This window comes from Cupressus sempervirens, chromosome 5 (assembly GCF_028749045.1).
Source record: "Cupressus sempervirens isolate cs-2001-9-10 chromosome 5, ASM2874904v1, whole genome shotgun sequence".
Lineage (NCBI taxonomy): Eukaryota > Viridiplantae > Streptophyta > Pinopsida > Cupressales > Cupressaceae > Cupressus > Cupressus sempervirens.
Window position 1 is genome coordinate 275,603,261 of NC_143122.1, and position 12,656 is coordinate 275,615,916.

Consider the following 12,656-nt stretch of genomic DNA (forward strand, 5'->3'; position numbering starts at 1 on the left):
TCTACCATGTGAATGTTTAGTGTCAACCAAGTTCAAATTATGTTTGGTTGATATTCTTAGCTAACATTGGATTGTTTTGAAAATCTAAGAATGATATAAGTAAAGGATGGATCATTTTCCAAAATACATGACACGTGTGTGTATTTGTGCAAGTTTTTTGCAATTGTGTGCATATGCGACAAGGATGTGCAGAAATGGTTTTATCTCCCTATATTTATGAGTTGGTGTGAATTGTGGTGTTGAGAATTGTATGGAATTTTGTGTGTTACCTATCAGAAGGAATGAACATAAGGTATATAAAAATCATTTAGTTGAGTTGTAGTACACATCACTGGTCTGTCTTTTCTCTTCTACTCTTCTTTATATGGGTAGCGAGTCTTTCTTTATAAGAAAACACCTTAACTCATGTCACCCTAATAGGTGCTTTTATATTTGATAGTTAATATTCTTCATGATTTTTATGTTGACAAGGTTTTCTACATAAATATGGTATCTCATGTGTTGTATGGTTGTTTCTAAGTTCTTTCATGTTTATATCTTTCTTTAGTTAGGAATTAAGAATAAGTTTTTTATGGATCTAATTCAAGGGAAGCGTTTAAATGATTTAAACTCTTATCAATAGCTGATTCATCCCTCTCTTAGTTGCCATGTGCATTTAGAAATCATATGAATAAATACAAAGAACAAAATATAAATCCAATTATGATATTAGATCCATAAACTTGAAACAATGGCTAACATATGATCTAAGTTTTAGTTTGAAAAGGTTAGTCATGGGAAAGTCTAGTTGCCTTATATACCCTATATATTCTAATGAAAATATTACCAAACCATAACTCTCCAGTAGACCTTCCTACATCCCTTTTTGTGGTTGTGCAACCTATTACTTGTACATAGAACTTAGGGAAAATATTTGTGGAAAGGGGTTTTCCTATGTCAACTTGATGTTGATTAATTAATCTTGAAATTTGAATCTAAATACTTGAAAATAAAGTGTGTTGTTATGTAGCAAAAGGTTGATAAGATTCTTATACATTCACACACCTTCATGGTACCAAATTTCTCATAAAGTGCTCTTGATGTTGCCTTGACCTTGGATCTAGAATAGGAAGAGAATGAATGCCTTCAAACATTCTTAGATTTAGACAATACTCCTTGTCTTCCATGCTTGATGCTTAATACTTGAATGAATATGAACTCAATTTCTTGAATTGCATTGATTAGTCCTTGAATTGATGTTGCATGTGAATGGATCCAATGATATTGAATGGATGCCAAAATGAGGTAGGTAGGTTTGCTTTTATACCTCATCTAGCCATTTGGGGGCTCAAAAGTTGAAGAAGGTTGATAGGGATTTAAGGATTTCCCTAAAATTAAAAGAGAATTCTCTAATTCAATTTTGGGCCTAATTTATGAAGAACGGTGTAACTCATAAGGTTAGGGTGAGTGGCAGAGTTGACCCATACCTATCCAAGCACCCTATAATGGCCAATCTGAACTTATTTGAGTTGAGGGTCAATTTTGATATGGGACTCATAAAAATGTGTGCAAAATAAAGGTTGGATCACCTGCAAGAAACGTGATAGATTTGAATACTAAAATGGGGCCTACCTAAGGACCAAAATTGTACATGGATACAATTTAGGACACTACAAGATCATAGTTCTCAATATGAGGGGATGAAGATCATAACAAGTTACTGAGACTAGCTCACTATATGGGTAACTTAAATCATTCACTTTCAAATTATAGTTCTAATCACTTCTCCTAACTAGATTGGATACATGATGAGCTTAAGATATTGTACAGTTGGTTCCATCATCACTAGCCATCGTAGTACCACAACTCAAAATACAACCCAAATAGGATTAATATGGCACAAAAAGTAATTTGCATTATTATGAATGCCTTGCCTTTAATAAACACAACATGCTAGTATCTCTTTGACCCTGCTTTCACATCAGTAACATTATATGTTCAACAAGTAGTTACATTAGGTCATAAAGAGTTTAAATTTAGGCATCGGTTAAGCACAAACTTATTTTAGTAGATTCATCTCAACTGAGCAATTTGATAATACTCCATAATGGATTTATGGTAGTTTGAAGAAAAAATACATTGAATACTAATACGAGTTGCTTGTTCCACCCTTGGCCTAAGGTTAACTTGCATATTGTAGGCTCATTATTATGATGTCCTATATTTAGCAAACACAAATACAAATTCTTAGAACTAACTCTAAACAATGTGTAAAATATGTTAAGCCAAGACAAAAAATGTAATACAAGATAGAAGAGAAGCTCTAAATTTGCACTATGGTTCTTACCTAGAGATTAAATAACAACATTAATGGTGAAATTAATATGCTACTCTACACAAAAGGTAAGTGTTGCAATATAACACGATATATGAGTTAGGAAAACCACAATAAAGGGTGAAAACTCAATTAGTAAAGGCAATTACTCAAGTATATTGTCCATAAATGATCAAGTACAAAGATTTGACAAAATTATGAAGTCTTTTAATTCAAATAGATATAAAATAAATTTGGCCCCCATTTAAAATATGAGAGCTACAACAAACAATTGCCTTCCTTAGTTTGAAAATATCATACTTTCCTTCTTTTATAAATGTTGCTCATTTTAGTTGGAACAATATATATATTTTCTTAAGAAATTAGAAATTATATCAATACTTGTTTATTTTATAACCAAATCTTAAACTTTTATAATTATAATACTTTCCCATCTTATAATCTTATTTTATATCTATAATTACATTTAAATTTACTTTTCCACTTAATCTATACATCTTATCTCACCTTAAATAATTTTTTTATAATCCATATAAGTGATTTTAAAGACATTAAATTAGAACAATTAGGAAGAAAACTTCACCGTGCATAAGGCATGGTCTTAAAACACATTGTGGGTATGTGGTGGCCACACTCCTTGCAAGAGTTACTCCCCAAGCCATGAAGCGTGGAGAGGTCTATTCTTTTGGGTATCTATCTTGGAGGTAAAAACCGGCCAATAGGCTATCTAAATAAAGACACGTGGCTGTCTGATAAGCCATATTGGCATATAGAGAATTGTTGAATCCAATGAACAACAAAAATTAAGAGAGCAGATCATTTGTTGGAGGGATGAGGAGTACATAGGATAGAGTAAAAATGCAAGGAGTTGCAGGTTTAGTGGGAGGCAAATCGACAATATTAATTTATAATAAAGATTGTGTACACACAACCAGAAGATTCACAAAGCCTCATCTTCACTTCAGCAAATGTCTCCTCCAATCTCAGTCTCAATCTCAATTTCGTCAGTATAATTTTTTCCTTTATCTTGCTTGCAGATTTTTTTCAAGTGCAGTTGAAGGTTTTGATTTAGTACGTCAGCGTTTCGAACCTCATAGCGTCCCGAAAAATGTTATTTGGTATAACCCCAGCTTGCAGCTGATAAAGGGAGCCCTACTAATTGGCATCATCATTGTCACTTTTCTCCTTGTTTGAAACCCAAGAAGCACAAAGCGGGGTTGTTTATATTTACTATACTATTACTGTAGTTGTTGTTTATAGCTACTTGCAACAATGACTAGCTGAGACTTCTTTCTATGTTCTATAATGACAGCTCTAGTTACCAAGGAGTTTTTAAATGTTCTAAATATTTTCTTGATTACCAAACTTTTTCTACGTATTTCCTAGCTGGGAGTTAATTCATTTAGACATTGGCAGGCCTGAATCACGGAAAATTTACGATGTTTTAAACCGGTGTTTAGGCGAATCGTCAAGGTCTACTTTACTCCGTAACTCTGGACTCAAGATCGAGCTTAAATGTAAAACACCCCTTTATAAATTCTCAAAGGCAGTCCAATTCACAAGATTGATGTCTGGCTTGGCTCAGACATGCAAAACAACTTTTAGCGTATAAATTTATTTATTGTTTTCTTATGCTGAAACCTCCTAAATCATTTTTTCATTTCTTCTTCTGGAAACTAGGAGATTTTACACGATGGACACGTTATTAGAAACGATAAATTACTATGTGATAATAGGCTTGGTGGGGTTGCACATAAGAAACACAGCCTCGGTAATCGCACTTATATAGATCCTTTATAAAGATTACACCTTGATTACGGCGCAGAGATAATAAATTCTTATCAATAAAATTAACAGAGATTATCTGTAAATGGTTTGGAGATGCCACTTTTCTGTATTTCAACTACAGATTTCAAGTATACCTGCTCAGACAAACACTTCCAAAATGCAATAAGAAGCTTAAATGCTTAAGAAATCAGTTTAAGTCAAGGTCGTACCACTTATGCCAACAATTGTGTAAAGCTACTGCCAAAGATTGAAAAAGATTAGATGCGAACATGAAAGGAAGACTTTGTGAATGATGATGAAGAAAAACAGAACAAAGAAAAATACTGAGGTAATTCACAAAGGAGTAAGACACCGGAATTTATCGTGGTTCTCACCACAATTGTGGCTATGTCCACGTTGGCCAGAGGATTCTATTGATTAAACAAAAGTTGAGATTACAATGAACAGGTGCAGCGTATATAACAATAACTAAATACATATAATATGAAGAGACATCAATTTTGGAGGGAAGGAAGGTGTCTGTTGGCCTTCAATTAAACAATCTCCCACCCGAAGTTGAATGGATGCTGCAATTGATCAGTCAATCCCTTGTTCTAATTGCTGTTTCACTTCTTCTTATCGAGCCCAAGAGAAGTCCTGCACATTCAAACTTCTCTTTGGGAACAACCTTTGTCAAGATGTCTGCTGGATTGACGTGTCTATCTTTGTAACTCTTAATTTGCCTTCTTCAACTGCATGACGAACAAATTGAGCATGTATGTCAATGTGCTTAGACGAATAGTTATTAGCCATAAAAATGGTGCTGCGACTATCAGAAAACAAAACATAGCCGCTTTACTGACATTTCATTTCACTAAACAATTGTTGAAGCCAAATCATTTCCCTTGCACCTTCGGAAAGAGCTAAATACTCAGCCTCGGCAGAAGAAAGAGCTATGGAATGTTGCAACCTTGAAACCCATTTAATGGCAGCTCCAAAAAACATGAAAGCATAACTAGTGATAGATCTTCGTTTATCTAAATCTCTGGCAAGATCAGAATCAGTGAAACCTTGCAGCCATACATTATTGCCACCAAAACGTAAAACATAATGAGAAGTGTCTTTAAGATATCTTAATATCCATTTAACTGCTTCCCAGGATCGCTCATGAACCTACTCACAACTCCCACTGCATGATTAATGTTGGGGTGTGTGGAAACCATGGCATACATAATGATACCAACTGCAGATTTATAAGGAATACCATCCATAAATTCCTTTTCCTCTTGTGTTTTCGGCCACAAATTAGAAGTTAAACGAAAATGAGCAGTGAGAGGAGTAGAGACAACTGCATCAGCCATACTAAATCTCTCTGCTACTTTGTCAATGTATGCCTTTTGTGACAACAAAATTTCCTCCTTTCCTCTATTGGTAGTGATTGTCTTGCCAAGAATCTTCTTAGCTACCCCTAAGTCCTTCATAGCAATTTTTCTTGCCAATTTCTCCTTTAACTCATGAACAATCTTTGTACCAGCTACCAACATTTTGTCAACATAAAGGACAAGAGTGATGAACACTGTTACAAAGTTTCTTGAAATAAACACATGGATCTGATTCTCACCTTGTGAAGTTTTGTTCGATCATGAAGTGATCAAAATTTTAATACTATTGTCTCAGGGCTTGTTTGAGCCCATACAAGCTCCAGTTCAATCTACAATAAAGGTGTTCCTATCCTCTTTTGATGAATCCTTGAGGCTGCTCCATACACAGCTTGTAATCCACATCATCATGTAAGAAGGCGGTTTTGACATCAAGCTGCTCTAGTTCAAGATCCCATACATCTGCCAATCCCAAAAATGACCAGATTGTTGTCATTTTAACAACTGGTGAGAAAATTTAATTGAAACCTATCCCCTTTTGTTGATCAAATCCTTTTACGACTAGCCTGACCTTGTAGTGTTTATTGCCTCCATCTTCTTCTTTCAATTGGTATACCCACTTGTTCTTAAGTGGTCTTTGATTTGGTGGAAGAGTCACCAAATCTCGTGTTTGGTTCTTGAGTAAGGAATCCATTCCCTCATGCATCACAACGTGCCATTGATCACTGTTTATAGCTTTGAGTGCAACTCTATAATTTGTGGGCTCTGAGAATTATGAAACCAAGAGTGATGGTTTTGCTTATTCGGCAAGCAAAAGCTCATAATCAGAGAATATGGTTGGAAGCCTTCTGTGTCTTGTAGACCTCCTTAGTCCTTGAAGATTTTCCTCCTTTTGAGAATTGCTTCTCTGCAATTCATGATTAGCCCCCTTTTAAGATGTGTGAACTTCTTGTTGAATTCGGTGGACAAAGGTATCCAACGAATTATCTAGAATGGTTTTTTACCCAAAATTTTGTTGTGTTGTAGACCCAATTCTTAAATTCTGTGTGCTTCAGTATCATTTTTCTGTTCAAGGACAAAACGATTGGGAAATAAGCTGTTACAGGCTCAAAAGGCCATATTGTGCTCTGTTTGGGCTGCATCTCTATTGTGTCATTCGTCCTTGGTTCAGGCTGAACATTCTGCAAATTTGAAGAAGGTGGCAATGAGTAAGTCTGCAGTGTAACATTGGGTGACAGGGAGGGATATGACTCATCATTTCCCAAGTCGATATTTGCCTTGTCCAATAATTGTGTAGAGCTCTTGATCCGTTCATCGCCAGTTACCACTGGAGGGAAGAAAATCCTCAATACTGTGGTCAAGAGAGGGTTTAGAGAACTGACCAGGCACGTGGTCCAAATCTGTAGTGAAGCAACCATTCTGTGTTGCAGCGGGAGTGGTTTGCGAGCCAAGTTCTTGTCATTATATGATCTGTGCATCAACCAAGAGAAATTCACCGTGGAAAGATTCCTTGCTTGCTGTTGTGAAGAGCCAACCGTGGTTGCTAATTCATCCACTAGTCCTTTATTTTTTGCATATGAGAGCAGCTGAAACAAATGTGGTCTGCAATCATCTATAATTGTGGGTGTTGTGGAGCCTGTGGGCATAGACGTTCCTTCATGAGTAAGAGATTTCGTTTGTCCATGAAGGTCTTTGTTTATATTGGTGGTGTTATTATCACTTGACAATGCATAGCTAAAGGAGGATGGAGATGAAATTGGGATTAAAATAGAGATGGGTAAGACATAATAGGCTGAGGAATTGGAGCAGTATTGCCTTGTGAGGGAATGAGAGGAAAACCATTGCCATTGTTGACAATGTCTAATAAGGGAATGTATTCTTTGACATATGTCTCATCCGTCAAAGAAGGAAACATTATCTCTTTAAAAACTACACCCCTGCTTCCAATTATATTCATGTCAGCTAAGCTCCAAAGTCTAAAGCCAAACTGATCTTCTCCATACCCGAGAAATATGCAAGGCTGTGATTTGGGATCTAACTTGCTCCTCTCCTGAAGAACATCAACAAAGGCTTGACAACCAAAAACTCAAAGATGTGACTATGAAATTCTTCTACCCAACCATTCGTCTTCCGGATTTTCGAAATCCAAGCGCGATGAAGGACTCCGATTGATTAAATACACTGCTGTATTGCATGCTTCAGCCCGCAATTCTTTGCCCAAGCCAATATTTGAAAGCATACATTGAGCTTTCTGAAGAATAGTTCTATTGAGCCTTTCTGCTGCCCCATTTTCTTGTGGGGCGAAGGGGACAACTTTCACCCCAAATATGCCATTATCTACACAAAAGCTATCAAACTCCAATGATCAAAATTCACCTCCATTACCCATTTTCAAACATTTAATTTTGTGACCACTTTGATTTTCAACAAGAGCTTTGAAAACTCTGAATTTTGAAAATACTTCAGACTTTCTAGCCATCATATAAAACCAAACTTTCCTAGTACAATCATCAAGGAAAGTAACACAGTAGCTTGCACCTTCTAAAGAAGTTAAATTGGTAGGACCAAAAACAATCTGAGTGCACTAGTTCCAATGATGTGGTTTTCATGTCATGTCCATTCTTCAAGAAGTTGAGCCGTCTTTGTTTGCCATAAAGACAATGTTCGCAAAACTCCAAATTTGCTGATTGAAGATTCGGTAGTTTATCCCGTTTGAGCATAACCTTAAGTCCTTTTTTGCTCATGTGGCCTAACCTTTGATGCCAAAGTGCCACATCGCTGCCCACAACATTCATAACAGCTCCTACTTGAGTAAGACTTTCAAAAAGATACAAACTACCAACCTTATTGCCAATAATCATGGAACCTTTGGTTACTTTCCAAGAATCCAGAAGAAAGGAGGTATAGAAGCCTTGTGTGAATAGATGACTAACCGAAAATCAGATTTCGCCAAAATTTGGGAACATGACGAACATCTTTCAACACCCATTGGCCTCCTCCCTCCAGCTGCAAGATAACATCACCTTTTCCGACTATCTCACATGACTTGTTATCATTGAGAAACATTTTCCCAAACTACCCTTCTTGTTAGTTTGTAAAATATTCTATGCAAGAGGTAGAATGAAAAGAAGCTCCGAAATTTAACACCCAAGAATCTGAAAAGGTGTCAGATGTTGCAAGGACTAACACACTATCATCCTTGTCATAGGCTGTATTGGCTTCGCTATTCCACACTTTTTCTTGTGCCTTTTTTTAAGATTGACAATTCCTGTTGGAATGTCCAGCCTTTTTACAAAACCGACATTCACCATTTTTGCCTCTTGACTTCGATCTCTTTGCCTTCGGTTATGATTGTTGCCTCTATGTTGAGACCTTCCCCTGTTTTCAATGCTGACCATAGTAAGAGCATCACTGGATGAAGATTGTTGATGCTTTCTCCACATGTCTTTTCTTAGAAGAGTTGCTGCAACATCATCAAATTTCAGCTTAGTTATAGCAGTTTCTGAAGTACTTACTGCCATCAGAACTCCTTCTTGGCTGTTCAGTAATGAACAAAACAATAGGATGGTCTTTATCTCATTATCCAAATTGATACCCACCAAAGTTAATTGATTAACTAAGGTGTTGAATTTATTAAGGGGGTTCAAAACAATTCCACCTTCTCTCATTTTCAGATTGTATAATCTTTTTATAATAAAGACTTTATTTGATGCGAAAGCCATTTCATACATGGAAGACAATTTCTCCCATAATTGTTTGGAAGTCTTTTCAGCTGAGACATTAAACAACACATTGTTGGACAATGAAAGAATGATTGTTGCTTTCGCCTTCTTGTCCATTTTTACCCAGTCTTCATCTGATATCGCTGTCCGCTTCTTTGCTTTGCCTTCTAATGCAAGCGAAAGATCATGCTTAATCAGCAGAGATTCCATCTGCACCTTCCACAAACTGAAATTCTTCCCAACAAATTTCTCTATTTTCGATTTTTCCATCTTTATGAAATTCAATCACCAAAATTCCAACCAGCAGCTTCTAACCTGCTCTGATACCAATTGTAAATGATGAAGAATGAAAACAGAACAAAGAAAAATACTGAGGCAATTCACAAAGGAATAAGACACTAGAATTATCGTGATTCACCACAGTTGTGGCTATGTCCACACTGAGCAGAGGATTTTATTGATTAAACAAAAGCTGAGATTACAATGAATAGCTGCAATGTATATAAAGACAACCAAATACATGTAATATGAAGAGACATCAATTTTGGAGGGAAGGAAGGTGTCCGTTGGCCTTCAATTCAACAAATTACTATATCAGAGTTCTGTCAGTGGAATAATGTCCCACAAACTTGTTGAATCTCAAGGCCACAAAAAGTTAATAATTCCAACTGTACAACTCGCATGAACTTCAGGAATATCTTATTCATCAGCTTGCTACAGCCTTACATGAAAGTAACAAGTTTGATGTTTCATAAGCCACTAAAGGGTTTTATATAACTTTATCAATGCTCATTGGTCAGGATTTCTTTACATATAACAATTGGAAGGGGAAGATGCATCATTTGCAATTATTTATTTGACCATATGGGCAAAAGTTGTGAAATGACCACTTCCTTCAGTGGATGTTGCTAAATGGTTCTTTCCTTAAACTGGTGGTTTTGTCACCAACTCAAAACCACTCTGTATCCTAAGCACTCCCTTGAGTCTCTGACGTCCTTAGAGGCTTTTGATCAAACCAAAAGTATTATAAACTTCTCTCATTTCTGATGAATAATTGGCTGAATGTGCTCATTATAGAATGCTAATGTGGGGTTCTCTTGCATGAAAATTCTTATTTGGTCTAGCATAGAATCACTGAACACATAAGCTGCCTGTCCAAGGTGAGGTGCATTGGCAGCTTTATATCTAATTACTTAGAAAACTGGAGTAATGATGGAGACCATATATTTTGGATCACCTCAAAAAACATCATTCTTCACTACATCCTTGACTTTCTTCCCATGCTCTGTCTTGGACCAAAGTCATTGATTCCATTCTGCTGTCATAAGTGTTGTTTGTAATGCCTCTTGCAACTCAAACATTCTCTTCAAAATAATGAAATAAGATGCACATTTTGTCTTGACAAATTTCAGGAATTCCTTCTTAGAGGTCTTGAAGGGTTCATGTGAAGTGTGGTGGTTTTAGATAAATATCTGCACAACAAATGAAATATATCATAGTATTTTAAGTCTCAACAAAATAATTAGTTAAACAAGTATGCAAAACTTTGTTTCATAGAATGATCACTCAATGATTATTCTCTGTGACTACAGCAAAGAGGAGAAAATGGATGTACTTAATAGTGTTAGGAATAGTTTGCTGGATAATTTTAGATCCATTAAGTGGTTGTTTTATCAAGTCATGGACTTGAAGGACATGATGTGCTCTTTGGAGGGAAGGATTGATAGCCATAAGTTTCTTGATACTATTGAGAGGGAGAGTCCTATTTTGGGCTCTTTGGTTGATATGGCGGCCTTTTATAGGTTGGAGGCCAAGGTGCTGGAGCTGGACAACAAGGTAAATAGCATTGAGAACTCTCCGAAAAGCATTGCTGATCAGAGTTATAAAATTCCCAATGTCTCCAATGAGCATATTAAGATTCTCATCCGTAAGTTGGAGAGTACTCTTGGAGAGAAGACCATTGTTACTGTTCCTGAGGATCAAGGTGGTGCTATTGAAAGTAAGGAAGGGATTGGGAGGACGACTAGAGAAAATACAAGGAAAATGGCTGTGATGACCTCTTCCAACATCAGCCAAATCAAGGATGTTGTATAGAAGACAGACTAGTTGGAGGAGCAGGCAACAAAGCTGTTAAAGAAAATGGGTTAAATCCCACTTGGTGTCCTTTTTTGTTTGTTTCTTTTGTGTTTTCTGTTAGTGGTTGGTGTGCTGTCCTTTTGTAGATGGCTTTTGTTCAGTTGTTGGCTCTGTCCTTTTTTGTCCTATTTTGCCTAATGGGCTTAATGTCTAATCTTTAAGATCTCTTTATACAGGGTTTCAGGGGCCCTTCAAAACCTGTTTTCTCAATTAAAAACTTTGTTTCATGAAACCTTTTTTTCCATACATCATGATCCCTGCATCCCCATGTCTTGGAAATGCCCTCATCTTAGAAATATGGGGATTTTGATGGGGATGCATCCCTGTGGAATATTGCATTTAACCATCCTTACCATTGGTAAGAAGATTACAAGCATGTTGGCTAAATTTTTTGTAAGCCATTGTAACCACAATTTACAAAATGGGAACTTTAGATAACAGTGTAGTGAGATAAATCTCTCCTCTCAGCAATTGGGGAGGCTCCCTTCTTACCGTAAGTGGTTACAAAAAAGACCTATTTGGAATTAACAAAAGGGTGGTTTACTGAATCAATTCTTTTTTTTCAGGAATGATTTTATATTACCAACTACTACTTGCAATTAAACAAAAGGAATCTATTGCTACGGTAATACTACTGGCTTAAGTATTCACGTAAGAACAACCTTAAGACATCAGTTGTACTTGACTTGTGTGGTTGATAGTAAGAACCCAAAGTCTCCTTCAAGCAACCTTCTTGAAACAAAAGGGCGAATCGCTAGCAAAGCTCAACGTCTTCAAATCCTAGTACTTGCAGCCACTAACAAACTAGATTGATCTCGTTTAAGAAAGCTCAAAGTCTTCCAAAAAAAACAACATCAAACACTCAAATGCTTCTAAAGAGAGAAGTAACAAAGATGAATGAATCAATGTAACACAAGAGATAATGATCAGTTCCAAGTATCTCAACACAAAGTTTTGGAAAAGCTTGCTGCTTTATTCACTTCAGAGATCTGCAAAAAGAAATACAAAGCCTTCTAGTCATAAGCCCATCCTTCTCCTATAAAGAAAAGTTTGGGAAAAACTTGCTTCTTTATTCACTTCAAAGATTTGCAACAAGAAATACAAAGCCTTCTAGTTACAAGCCCTTCTTTCTCCTATAAAGCAAAAGATGATTATTTACAATCAACTCTCCTCTTTATATAGGAAAAACGAAGAGAGAAAGGTGGAGGAAAAAGTGGAACAACCTCAACCACCCATACTTATCCTAACTTACCACTTTGACTTTATTCAAAGTTGCACGCCTAATGCGATTACAACTAAACTACATGAGCTGATTATACAGGTACATGTTATCCAGTA

The 12,656-nt window shown here is 36.3% G+C and overlaps 1 protein-coding gene across 7 annotated transcripts in view; it reads left to right on the forward strand.

The window, feature by feature from the left end:
• The first annotated feature begins 2,995 nt into the window (after positions 1 to 2,995).
• The window catches only part of LOC149555646 (protein PAM71-homolog, chloroplastic), a 206,861-nt gene continuing 197,200 nt past the window's right edge, over positions 2,996 to 12,656 (forward strand). For 2 of the 7 annotated variants that reach the window (XM_089829761.1, XM_089829762.1), the window contains exon 1: positions 2,999 to 3,317. In XM_089829761.1, the coding sequence (XP_089685887.1) occupies positions 3,173 to 3,317 (145 nt within the window). In that variant the 5' untranslated portion in view covers positions 2,999 to 3,172. Of the gene's footprint in view, positions 3,322 to 12,656 lie in introns of all 7 variants that reach the window. The other 5 variants (XM_089829760.1, XM_089829764.1, XM_089829767.1 and 2 more) reach the window with 5 other exon arrangements.